Source organism: Maniola jurtina, chromosome 9 (genome assembly GCF_905333055.1).
Source record: "Maniola jurtina chromosome 9, ilManJurt1.1, whole genome shotgun sequence".
Classification (NCBI taxonomy): Eukaryota; Metazoa; Arthropoda; class Insecta; order Lepidoptera; family Nymphalidae; genus Maniola; species Maniola jurtina.
The window spans coordinates 12,537,639-12,551,630 of record NC_060037.1 but is presented as its reverse complement, the minus strand read 5'-3'; the positions used below and the strand labels follow the sequence as shown (position 1 = coordinate 12,551,630).

The 13,992-nt window shown below is 36.7% G+C and overlaps 2 protein-coding genes across 2 annotated transcripts; both read right to left on the bottom strand.

Moving 5' to 3' along the window:
• Nucleotides 1-42: 42 nt before the first annotated feature.
• Nucleotides 43-4,047, bottom strand: LOC123868547 (probable tRNA N6-adenosine threonylcarbamoyltransferase). Its single transcript, XM_045911106.1, has 6 exons — nt 3,828-4,047; nt 2,771-2,992; nt 1,951-2,101; nt 1,200-1,306; nt 892-1,058; nt 43-301 (listed from the first exon to the last, which is right to left on the bottom strand). The coding sequence occupies exons 1-6, from the start codon at nt 3,940-3,942 to the stop codon at nt 59-61; spliced, it is 1,005 nt and encodes a 334-aa protein (XP_045767062.1). The 5' UTR covers nt 3,943-4,047; the 3' UTR covers nt 43-58.
• Nucleotides 4,048-4,831: 784 nt separating this feature from the next.
• LOC123868528 lies at nt 4,832-13,620 on the bottom strand. Its single transcript, XM_045911084.1, has 13 exons — nt 13,466-13,620; nt 13,241-13,388; nt 12,555-12,675; nt 11,682-11,828; nt 10,198-10,334; nt 9,609-9,764; nt 9,151-9,246; nt 8,849-9,002; nt 8,179-8,297; nt 7,431-7,530; nt 6,763-6,942; nt 6,351-6,526; nt 4,832-5,845 (listed from the first exon to the last, which is right to left on the bottom strand). The coding sequence occupies exons 1-13, from the start codon at nt 13,467-13,469 to the stop codon at nt 4,942-4,944; spliced, it is 2,442 nt and encodes an 813-aa protein (XP_045767040.1). The 5' UTR covers nt 13,470-13,620; the 3' UTR covers nt 4,832-4,941.
• Between the last annotated feature and the right edge of the window lie 372 nt (nt 13,621-13,992).

Genomic DNA, 13,992 nt, shown 5'->3' with positions numbered 1-13,992 from the left:
TTGTCTATGCAGGACTTTCCACCACTCAAATAAAACTCTATGTATCTTTAAAATAAGTTTAATCGTCTCGCCACGTAACTAAAACATCGTCAGTCCTGTATCTCTGCGTAATCGTAGCGTCTTTGAATTCCATGCGAGTGCCCGCTGCGTGTGCGAGCGCGCCCGCATGCGCGATCATAACTCCGTTGTCTATGCAGAAGCGCTCGTCCGTTGCGAAGATCTTCGCGTTTCGTTCTGAGCACATAACGCCCATCATTTCTTGTAAACGTTCGTTGCAACCGACGCCACCTACTATTAGAACCTGGGGGAAAATACGTTTGGATAAATTGATGGGCTATTAATACAAGCGATAGCTTAGTGGTGACGTTGGCCTTCTATTCTGGAGGTCGCGGGTTCGATTCCGGGCATGCACCTCAAAGTTATGTGCGTTTTAAGCAATCAAATCACTTGCTTGAAAGGTGAATGAAACATCGTGAGTAAAACTGCAGGCCTGAGAGTTCTCCATAATGTTCTCTAAGGTGTGTGAAGTCTGCCAATCCACACTGGACCAGTGTGGCAGATTGTGGCCTAAGCCCTTCTCATTTTGAGGGGAGATCCGTCCTCAGTAGTGGGGCTGGTAATGGGTTGATCATAATGATGTTGAAATATAAGGCTTGCAAAAATAAATGCTTCAAATATAAGTTTATCAAAGAGATACTGGACATTAGGGTGTGTGTTCACTGAAGTGGGGCAGCTGGAGAAGTGTCCAAGAGGCCAATCAGGTTGTTGTTAGTAACTTGATAAAATTATCACATCATCTCTCAATAATCTGATTGGCCGAAAACACTTCGCTGAGCTCCGCTTCAGAGGAAATGCATGGAGGAATGATTTCTTGTAAGAACTTTTACTTACTTCATCGGAAGCACAATGTGCCATGGCTCTCTCGGTGATTTCCACCAGCATCGCAAACACAGTCTCTTGCAGCGAGTAGCACAGGTCCTCTGGGGTGTAGTCTTTGAGTAACTCGTCTATTCTATCCTCCATGTATGAGAGTATACCGGACAAACTGACGTCCATTCCTGCAAAAACAAATATTTTGTTTATCTTCTTCAAAACCAAGTCAGATAAGATCATTAAAAACTCATTGAATAAATAAACAAAGTTTCTATCCCAAGATCCTATTCAACAGATGTTAGTTTTTACTCATATTTTTACAATACCTTTAACACAGTATGGAAGGTGCAAATATTTTTTCCCTTTTTTTGCCATCTGTTCAATATTGTAGCCTGGACTGGGTGCATTTGATAATTTTAAAACTCGTGCAAATCTGAAACACAGGGTTAGGCAGCTAGTTAGTAATTAAATATTCTTTTTAAAATTAATAAATTATTATTAGAATTCTAGAAGAGTTAGAACTCGAACCATTAACTCCATTTCCACGCACGCTCGCACACATACACGCACGCACACACACACACATGCACGCACGCACACACACGCACACACAAATAGTTTTAACAATTTTGAGAAAATTGGTATGGAATTGGCTGTTTCTGTAATAATAAATAATAAAAAATTAGTGTAAAATTAAATTGAGAAGCTTGCGAACAAAATGGTGTATTTGCATGAAATAAAGTTTTACAGCAAAAACAAAAAAAGAAAGAGAGCTATTGAAACTTTAATGTAACTATTTACTATACAGTTTCGATCGAAATCACAAACTTTGGATTAAAGAACAAAATGTATTTTGATCAAGAGTGTAAAATTACAGTATTTCAATTATTCTTCTATTTCTTGTTGATTTTCCTATGACAAATATATAATTAGTATACTCAGTGCCCGGTAAAACCAACGGTGGTTTTTGTGGCGCTGATTGTAACAAAAACTCTCTGTATTTTTTAATGTCAATAATAATAAATAAATAAAAATAAGATAAAATAAAATAAATAAATATTAAGAAAACTTACAGACCTATCTAAACAGTTGCCAACAGCGATGTCAATGGTTTCCCCAAATATCCTGTACCTCTGTCTGGAGTACGCAATGATCTGTGTGTTGCCCCCACTCACATACAGCACTGTTGGGTTGTTAGCCTTGGTGATTAGCCGGCCCATCTCTATATCTGTACTTCATGTTAAGGGAATTATTCTGGCTGATAAACATGTTGTTGAGTTTCCTGTTTCTAATAACAGATTGGGTTAGCTTTAGTTTTTATCTTGGATTTGCTTTTTTTATGTTACATGGATAAAGTTGCATAACTAATACTGATATATAACATGTATGATATATATACATTGCCTCTGAGTGTAGTGGCTATCACTAGTCACACTAATCACACTAATATTATAAAGGCGAAAGTTTGTGTGTACGTGTGTGTGTATGTTTGTTACTCCTTCACACAAAAACTACTAAACGGATTTGGCTAAAATTTGGAATGGAGATAGATAATATCCTGGATTAGCACATAGGCTACTTTTTATCCCGGAAAATCGAAGAGTTCTCACGGAATTTCGAAAAATCTAATTCCACGCGGGCGAAGTCGCGGGCATCGGCTAGTATGTTTATTTATGGCTATAAATGTTTAATTAAAATAACTTAAAATGGTTATGAAACTTAAAACTAATGGAGAATGTGGATTTTACATATTTTGGTGGATCTTCTACTCAATAATCACTAAGAAATATTTTATCTTTGACATAGGCAACAAAAATCCCCAAGGGCCTATGTCCAGCATTGGATGCAAACAGGCTGTTTGATTGATAGGCAACACAATATCACATTTAAAGGATACGTCCAATACAATGGTTAACCCCAAGTATAGGCTTGTTCCACAGTAAAGCGCAGGTCCGTGCCACTATAGCACACACCATCAGCGGCGCGCCCATACCAGGTCCCTTGGTGTAGCAGACCACGTCAATATCTTGAGGCTTCACGCCTGACTGCTCAAGAGCTTCTTGAAGTACCTCATGGATATTTTGTTGGTGGTGCTCTGCTGTTTCTCTTGGTAGGAAACCTGTTGTTGTTGGTCAATAAATAAGAGCTGTCAAACATTAAGTGAACAGGACTAGTAACAAACTCTAGAAAGAAATAATCAGACTGGGATTGTCCAGAAAAGACTTGGATGTAAATAAACTGTTCAGCCTCCTTTGTATTGTCTCCAAACAACGCGTCTTTGGCGAAGTGAATTGTGCTGTGTGGCAGAACAGAAATAATCAGTGGTTTCGGCTTTATAGAGGGTTGTCTTTGTTACTCAAACCTCTGTGATTATTGTGTATGACTCTAATAATATTATAAATGTGAAAGGATGGATGTTTGTTGTTGTTACTCTTTCATGCCACAATAACTGAATCAATTTGATTTCCAATATAACTTAATTTATTTTAACTTTGTAACTACAATTTTGTTACATGAAAAATAAAATTAATTAATTGAAATTTGGAATGGAGATCTGGCTCATACTTTGAATAAAAAAAATTCATAAGCTTTTTGCACAACCTGTATCCGCATGGACCAAGTAGCAGGTATCACATAGTTGCTAGTCTAGTCTAGTATATTACAATTTTTATTAGGGTTCCACCCAAGGCTACAATTTAAAGGATAAACGATGGTATGGAACCCTTCATGTGCGAGTCCGACTCGCGCTTGACTGGTGTTTTAACCCAGATATTCACAAATACAAGTGCAATATTTAGGTTAAGTGATAAATATAATGAAATGTATGTCTCTAACAAGAGCGTAAACATGTTTGCCTATTAAATTACACATACAGCTCAACAACAGCAGCAGTATAGTTCAGGGTTTAAGAATAGACAGCTCAAAGCTCGGATACTAAATGGAAACAAACTTACCTTCGCCCGGAGGTGTGATATACGTTCGCCTACAATTTGAGAGTATTTCCCCATCTTTCACAATGCCTATACCGAGTTTATTGGCGCTCCCTTCAAATCCTATTGCTATAACCATGTTTTTGTTCAAAATTAGTGGCCAAAGGAAAGAATTTCTCAAGTAAATATTTAGATTTTAGGTTACTTGTCATTTGTCTTTGTTTACATTTTCAACTGTCAATGTCTCATGACGGTTTAGTGCAGGCGCATAGAGATAGTATATAGGCGGGTAATAATATTCTGTGGTTTAGTGTTGCCAACGGCTAAAATTAAAGTGGATTTTTTTAGCCAGCTTCACGGCTCTTGGTGTTAGCATTTTAAAACATTATTAAATGGATGCCTGGCTGCAAAATCCCAGGAACACGGCTCAGCAGTACATGTAAAGCTCGTTACTGTCTGCAGTCTATTTAGCAAAGAGTAACTAACTTGCCCGTCTTTAGATAATTACTATATCATCATTCCTGAGGTTGCTATTTTGTGCATAAGGCACCTTCAACTTTCAGTTCAGCGGGGTGATTCGCTAACTCAGTGTCTTCTAAATGATTCAATGAATGGTCATGAATTCATTCCGGCTGAGTTTGTTGTGGGCTCTTCTCAGACTTGGGCGCGTTTCGAACCCTCGTAGCTTTAGTTTAAGTTTACGTAGGTAATTAATTTTACTATCACCACTTTATCATATTTCAGATCTAAAAAAATCGGACAAACAAAAGGTGTACCTATTTTGAACAAATGATTTTGAATGATAGCCACGGAGCTCGTTTGGCATTTATTTTTAATCCATTGAAAGTTTCTACGAAAAAATCTTGTATCACCCAGTGAAGCAGCTATGTAGAACCATCCAATGTCAAATGAGCTTGGTGGTTGGGTGCTATCATTCAGTGAGACACTGAGTTAGCGAACCACCTAGCAGCTACTCAGTGTCTGGTCATTGATTTGTAAGGTATCAAGGCAAAAAATACAATTACCTATTTAAGTCAATCAGTTATTATTTATTTAATATTAAAAAATGCATCTATAATTCTTGGCACTATGCGTAATAATATATTAATGGTTATAAATGCTTTTAAGCAAGGACAAATTAAGCTTCTACAGGTTCATCGTTTACTTCATCTACAAAATCGGCTAACATATCTTCGACAGTCGTTCCATCAGCTTTGGACGGATCTTCAACAATTTTAAGGTTTTCTACAGTCTCAATTGTTATGTTCACAACATCATTTTCAATTATAGCTTCATCTATACCATTAACTTTAGGTATTTCATCGATTTTAAGTTCTGTTGCAGTAGATATCTTTTCTACTTCACTTTCTTGTGAACTCCTTACAACTTGCCCGCAAGTTATTTGAATATCGTCGGTGTCATTTGAACTGGGAAGGATTTCATCATCTATTTTTTCTACATTCTTACTTGAGAAGTCATAACCAATTTCCGATGATGAAGGTCTTTCTTCTTGGATTGTATCAGATGAAGTGCTCGTAGGTAATTGAGTCTGCGCTTCGTAAATAGGCTCATTTTCTAGTTTTCTAACTATTTCTGTCTCTTTTATCACGTTTTCTGCACAACCTATCTCATTTTCATCTTTGTTCCCATTTACTATTTCATTAGTCTCTTTTAGTTCAGTTTCTTGATTGAGCATTTCTTGGTTACCTAGTTCAGTGTTTGGTTCTTCAGTAGTTTCATGTATAATGAGTACAGTTTCTAGTTCATCAGATGATTCTTCATTATTTATTTCATTTTCTTGTTCATCAGTCACTATCATAGGTTCTATATCATTACTTTTATTACTTGTATTTATTTCGACAACCACTTCGACTTCCTGTACGTTATCGTATTCTGAATCATCACATACTTCCTCAACTGAGCTCTCCGAGTCACTGCTTAGACTTATTTGGTCTGTTTCATCTGATTTTAGACGTGGCTTCTTACTTGACGGTTCATCGGGTATTGATATAACATCGTCGTCATCGTCGACCGATGGTAACCTGAAATTGATTGTTTTTATAGATATCAAATCACCATTATTTTTATTTTACTGTATCATTTAACATACGACGCGAGACGAGTACGGAACCCTTGTAGTTTTAATTTAAGTTTACGTTATTAATTACTATCAACATTGCATCATTCATCTTACAATTTCAACAATATACAATCATAGCATGGGATAAGGTCTGGAAGAAGAAGCTCTGACTTTGACTTTATCTAGAAATACCTACATAACTCGAATAAGCAGGTAGTAAATGTTATTGGAAAAATTTAGTAATATAAGACCAAAACTATTAGAAATAAAAAGCGATACTTTTTATCGTTTTATCTCGATCACAAGTCTCCAATGATTTAGTTTCAATACATTGCCGTACTGAAACGATAAATTGCTTTAGGTAGTATGGTCACTGACTATGCTAGAAGCCTCCCAGGTTTACTTGAAATTACAACAGCAATAAGGTAGAGAGATACTAGGAACTAATATTATTTTAAGATACTTACTTGTCAGCCCCTAGCAAAGATTCCAACATAGCCCGATTTCTATCAGACACCTTTTTCCTCTTGTTAATGGTTTTTCCAGTTTCCTGCGGCACGTCGAGGGCGAAGTTGAGGGATGTAGGTGAACAGTGTAGATGGAGCCTTATGTCCAGCAATGCTTGAGAACAGAACTTCGATATCTGGAAATTTGAGTATTTTGGTTGTATTTTTAATTGTTTGTTTTTATACACACTAGAAATAACACTTTTTTAACCAACTTCAAAAGTGGAGGATTCTCAATTTTTCGGTATCTTTTTTACTACTATAAATAATTTAGTAATGATTGAAAAATTTGGCGTAAAAGCGCGAAAGAAAGAATGCTTATAAAAAATACATCAAGGCAAAAATACAATAAAAAATATAGTACAGTAGTCACCTCAGCGCGTCGACTGTTGAGCAGTAAGCTGTACAAGTGTAAGCAGTACTGTGTGGTGGGGGGTACGCTATTGGGCGTAGTTTTGCGCGTCGCCTCCAGCGCCCGTAGCAAGCCAAGTAAATACTCATCCGCGTATGCAGGGTAGTTGTAACATTCCCGTACTAGGCACTCTTGGAAAAGCTGCGAATCAGAATTAGGAGCTACCATTATACCACGGTACCGAAAAGATGATTAATATAGCTTGAAGTTTACGTATGTACTTTATAAGCAAACGAATCTACACGCAAGTCCGCACAAATTAAGGAGGCATAACGAAATTGACTTTGAAACTGAATTAGTGTACCGAGAAAACTATAGCAATACAATATTGTAGCAACAGAAGTAAAAAATATAGCTTATTAACTTAGAAAATTATACAGGATTTCCTTTTGCACTCAAATACAAGTTTGAGTGCAAAGTTATATAGTAAACTTAACAAAATGTTTTCTATGAGTATGAGTTCCAGTACCATGCCATGTAGAAATCAAAGCAGTAAGGGTTTAATGAAAACTGCCATACCCCTTCCATCTTTGATGGCATCATCACTTACCACCAGGTGAGATTGCAGTCAAGAGCTAACTTGTATTTGAATAAAAAAAAATGAGTATCCATTTTTAATTAAATATTACCTTGTGCGTAGCCGGTTTGAGGAATCGACCACAAACTGTGAGGAATGTTTCAGCACATTCTAGAGCCGCTATTGATACTTCATTGTTTACCTCCTCAGACCTGAAAAAAGTGATACCACTTGATTTAATGGTGAAAGAAAATGTTGTGAAGAAACCTGTGTGCCTTATTGATTTTATATTTTTAATTTATTTTTTTGAAATAAAAATAGCGAGCATATGAGTAGGTGGGTCACCTGATGTTAAGTGATTACCGCCACCCATGAACATTTGCAGCACTAGTGGAACTGCCGAAGCGTTGTCGGCCTATCAGGAATTTGTTGGTCCGCCCCTTGAATAGCCCGATGTTGTAACTAGTGGGAACACCGCCGATGGGAGTTGATTCCACAGTTTGCATGCGCATGGAAATAAGGATCTAGCACAACAGACGGTCGAAGTGCACCACCCAGTTGATGAACAGAGTCAAACAGCTCTTCAGAGCGAGCGAGATATTTCTATTATTATTATATTTTATTTATGGCGCGGAGCTGCACCAGGTGGGCGCGATTTACTTCGCCAATATCGTGTGGGATTGAAGAGACACGAGAACGGTTGGTGATAGCTGAGAATTTCAATATTTCTAAAATAATCGAATTATGGGCGGGGCAGCGCACATTATTGCCAACATGAGAGAGCGAGAGAGAATGTAGCTTTGCTCATGTTGGTGTGCCACGACACTTCACGACTTTTTTTTAGTGTTCATAAAACTTACACAGATATCTTGTTATTTTCACCCGGTGCGTAGGCAGCCAAGGTGCTTTCTTGCAGTTGAGTGGTCACTAGCTTCCTTTTCGCTTTCTTGCTGAGATGCCGCGTTGGTTGCGGACCCATCTGTTCATAAAAAAAATGCGGCTAGTTTTTACCCGACTACGGCGTAGCCATAAGGGTTATGATTCTAGCAGTCTATGTGTGTATGATTAAATGTGTTTGTATTTATGTATGTTCCACCGTAGCACCGAAACCACTGAGCCGATTTTGATGAATATTACGTCAATCGATCCGTTATTAAGCACCTTAGTGCGTGCTTTGAAAAATCAGTCAAGTGCGTGTCGGACTCGCACACGAAGGGGCCCGTAGGTATCGTCGAACAAGAAATAAACTTTTTAATTTTTTTAAATTTTCATGACGGCCATTTTTTAATTTTTATTATTTGTTATTAAAGCAGCAATAAAAATACACATTCTTTAAAATTCAAGAATCAAAGTTCCTGAGGTACATCCCACGGACATATAGACGGACGGACGAACAGCGCAACCTTAGTAATACGGTTACAGAGCTTAGAGTATCGTTGGCACTGTTCGGCTACGGATTACGGAACTCTAAAAATGGCCGCCCAGGGTTGTATACAAATAACAGATTTAAATACGAACTACTCAACTCACAGTGAGTTGCACCACTTTCTTGACAGGTGTGATATCTGTGATGACATAATGTACAAGATCGTCTTCCCACGCGTGGGCGGCGTGGGGTATCCGGTGCGAGTGCAGTGTGGTTAGCCAGTTGCTCAGACTATTGTACGCTGTGCAGCGTACTTTACTGAAATACAGAACATATATCTGAACAAAATCTGTCTATGACCGTCATATATCCGTATATGACCGTCAACTAATCGCCCCGCGACTGTTAGAAAAATTTAGCTAATTGAGGGTTATAGTTATACTAAAACTTGAATATAACTAGTTACCTGGTGTCATCAGTGAGGTTGTCTGAACTCCATCGCAGTGTCTGTAACACTAGTCTGAACACTAGGGGTGAGTATGGAATCAGATTTGAACCCAGGCTGAAAAATACAAAATATACTAACTATAATATGTTGACACAAACAAAGGACAATTTGTAATTTAACATTTTAATAAAACTAAAAATATTTCATTACTTTGAAAAGAATCTATAGATAACTAACATCATACAAAAATGTGTTAAAAACCAGTAGAATCAGCTTTTTGTTTTAAAATTCAGATACAAGTTAGCCCTTGACTGCAATCTCACCTGGTGGAAAGTGATGATGCAGTTTAAGATGGAAGCGAGCTAACCTGGAAGGGGTATGACAGTTTTCATTAAACGCATACTCCTTTTCTACATGTTATCGTACCGAAATGCTGAATCGCCGGGTGGCTCGGCTTTATCATTTACTATACTTACCATACAATAAGAGCGTCCAATGTTCTGAGAGCTTGTATTTTAATAGTACAAATATCCTTATCATATTGCTTGGTTCCACTGGTCACACTCAGCAGTCGCACTATTACATCCAGTATTGTTTGAGGTTGTACTGGTTTTGCAAAGGGGTAAACTTCCCTGGAAAATTGAGGAAAACGTCAGTTTATGTTTGTAGTTGCACAAAAAGACGAAAGCTAATGGAAATAGCCCTAGAAATTCAGAGTTTCCACAGGATTTGTGAACGTAATCCACGCTGATGAAGTTGCAGGCATCATCTAATCCTAATGTGAAAGTGTGGATGTTTGGATATTTGTTACTCAATCACGCAAAAACGGCTGAACGGATTTGGATGAAATTTGGAATGGAGACAGATTATACCCTGGAATAACACATAGGCTATTTTCTATCTCGGAAAATCAAAGAGTTCCCGTGGGATTTTGAAAAATGTAAATCCACGCGGACGAAATCGCGGGCATCAGCTACTATAATATAAGAATATTTGAATTTGATTTAATTTATCAAACCATTAATACAAATCACAAATCCCGTTTAACATAATATTTCAACTTACACCAACATGGCTTGAATGAAAATGAGTACATTCTTTAGCCTCAGATGCAGTACTAGTTGTTTGTCTGTAACATTTTTCAATTTCCTTGCAATATCTGCTAGTGCTGTAGCCATAGGAGTAGACGCAGGTTTTGGAGGCTGTAAAAAAATAAATAAATAAATAAACAAATAATGGTTTATTTGCTGGAATGTGGGTACAAGTAGGTCTTAACATTTGAGTGAAGTTACCTTACACATAAGGAGAATTAATTTAGTTATTGATTTAGAAAATACATTTCTTGTATTTCATGAATGCAAATGGCTCATGCTTGCTTATTTATTTTATTTTTCATGTATCCAAATTGCAGTTACAAAGGTGACATTGGAAATGCTGATCTGAGATTTCTTCCAGCTTCCCATTTAGCTAGCTTCCAACTTGTGTTTAAGTTAAGTAAGTGTAGTATAAGTATAGTAAAGTGCTTTTGCGAGCGCTTGCTTGCGACTGATTGGTCCGACAGGCACGTAACCATATGTAAAAATTTTAAGGTTACTACGTACGACATAAAATTCTTATGCAATATGCTTGTATACGACGTAACCACAAGTAAAATTCACGCACACTCGTGAATTGCAAGAATTTTTAGTAGAATAATTGCAAAATACAGATACAGGTAACAGCCGCCCTGGCGCTGTGGTCTTATAAGTGATAGGTCCCGGGTTCGATTTCCGGCAGCGGTTTGAAATTTTACATTTTCAAATTTCTGGTCTGGTCTGGTGGGATGCTTCGGCCGTGGCTAGTTACCACCCTACTGGCAAAGCTGTGCCGCCAAGCGATTTAGTGTTATAGTATGATGCAGTGTAAGACCAAAGGAGTATGTGTTTAATGAAAACTGCCATACCACTTCCAGGTTAGCCCGTTTCCATCTTAGACTGCATCATCACTTACCATAAAAAACATCTCTTTATGTATTTATTAGTGTTTAATTTATGACATTCTATCAACATATTTATATGTAAAAACAGTTATTTAGTGTTTTGAATACTGTTATGTATTAAAATATGTTTAAATATACAGCTGTAATTTTTCAAACTAAATATTCAGTTTCATTTTTTTAAACTATATTTATATATAGTTTAAAAAAATGAACAACTATATATTTATTTTTTTAAACTATAACATATCAATAAATACAGCTAAAATATACTAGATTCATCCATCCATCCATCATTCAGTCACTCTACTGTGGATATGTTCAGGCACAGGTATATGTATAGGGTACCACCACACTCAATCCTGCACCCACATCACCATTCACCCATTTCTCGTCACCTTTTAAAGTTGTCTGTCCAGTGGGCCAAAATTCATATCTACTGTTTACCGTTACGCAGTCTCCACTAAAGAACGCGTCTGCCCCAATCACTATCAGTTGTTACAGACATGGCCTGGCCATGTACCTAAATAAGTATATTTAGAATTACCTTGAAAAATGTATACTTTAGAATTACCTTCAAATTGTTCCTATTCACCTCCACTGTAAACAGTATCTCAGTATAAACAGATCCAATAAGGGTGTGCACTGCATTGCAGAGATCACTCATCTGATCCCTCCAACTTGTTTTAGGAGTTGCCGACTTCTCTTGTGTTGGTCGCACCTGCAAAGTGCAAGCCATAGTCAAACAAAGATCATAATAAACAAAATTGTGTTCTGTGAAAATGTTGGAATGGGTATAACAATGGTACTGTTTTGAGGGCAACCAGATTTTAATGTATTCACACCTTTATCTTACCAATATAATAAAAAAAGGACAGACAAACCCAATTTAATGTAGAACTGTCAAACCATGTGACTTGAGGTGCCAGTTGTGAGCCTATTGTTTTTTGTAGAGTGCACTAAAATTTAGAAACTCTAAATTTTGAACTCCATTTTCCATCCTTTTTTAGTAACAGGTATTTAAAAGAAAAAGATACTGTTACACTAAATTAAGTTTAGTCAAAAACATTGGAATCTGAGCTGCAATCACTTTAAGAAATAGCATGACCCATTAGATAGAGGTCATTGCTTAAAAGTAGAAGCAGAAGTTTAAGCTAATGTACTACTTATTAGGCTGGATGGTAAGCTGCCATTGTGGTTTGTGGTAGAGAAAAAAAAATACATGCATGGCATATTATATTTAAATGCATTCTTACTGAAGAGTAAGAAACATGAAGATTCAAAACACACAAGAGTAGAAGAGATAGCACTTTACAAGTGTGATCCAAATGCCATAGTTTTAAGTCTCTAGATTAATCTCTGAGAGATCAACATTTACATTTAATCTCTTACAAAAATCGAACTTAGGATCTTTCCTAAATCTTCTTTAACTAAAGTTTTTATATACCTGCTGCAATCCATGCGCACATTTAGCTGCCTCTATTACATTGAAGTAATTGTTTGAGCTTAGAAAATTAATCAGATATGTCTCTACATTGTTCCTGTGAGACATACAGTACTTGGGAAATCTGGAAAAAAGTATCTGTATTGGTAACAAAGGTTTAACAGTAGTGCTAACAGATATGGATAGCACTACATTAAGAATACATGTTTTAGTAGAGTTAGATTTAATAAGTCCCAATTTTATGAGTCTTATAAAATCAGGACATAGAATTAATGGATTCCTCAGTGATTAAAGTTTAAGAAAAGTAAGTGAGTGTTGTGTGGAAGAAACCGGCTGAGCTTTCAGCTGCCTACAAGATAGTGGCTTAAGTTGTTAGATTGATAATGTAACTGCTGTTTCTTGCCAACTTTTCTCAGTCAGAACTGGTAGTAGAGTCCCAGATGTAGCATAAGTGAAACTAGCCGTACTACAAAAAAATAAATACTCGGGCTTTGATCGACTAACCACGTGAGTACAGCTATGATTAGCTATATTTTTATAAAGAAATAAATATATTTTCAATCTGAATAGCCATATTGTTACCTTGTTACTTAGAAAGAAAATGTTATACAAAGTACTTTTCTATTGTTCACTAGTATATAACGATGAAATCAATAAACAAAATCACATGTTATCCTAGGTTACATTACCGGTCGATTACGATTTGTAATTCTCGCAGTAATCTATGGGAATGAAGTTCTTTGTACTTCGATAGGCACTGAAAGAAGCTAGAGAGGGCTTCTTTTATTTCCTCACTGTTGTTCGGGTCCACATTGCGGACTTTTTTCAATATTTGCTCTGAAAATAATACTCGGTTAGACAAAGGTAAATAATGCAATATTCCTATCAAAAACTGTAAATTTTCGGGTACATACCCATTTTAATCAAACTAAATGTTTTGCATATTCAAAGATCTGTCTGATTCACAATAATTATCATCAGTAGACAGTATTATTTTACATTTTTTTTGAAATACATAAAACCACACGTGTAGATCGTGTCACAAGGTCCATAGATAATACATTAATAATAGTAAATAGTGATCCCACCGCCATCACAGACCACCGACCAGAAACAAAAGAAGACGCACTAGTTCATAGACTATAAATAGCTTACTAAAATGGCGGGCGGAGGCGAGGAATGTATATAAAGTGTCCCATTCATGTAATTTATCTTTTTTCTCACTCTCTCTATAAAATACAATAGCCAAACAATGGATTTATCAATGGTGGCCCCTGCCCTCTCTTTCTTACAATTCTACGTTTACGAGAGTTCAGTGGGGTGGGAGGCCGGAAAAGGACGTGACGTAGTAAAACCACAGACCATTAATCCGTGTAAAACTCTTGCCAGACGAAAAAAAAAAAAAAAAAAAAAAAAAAAAAAAAAAAAAAAAACCTAGAGA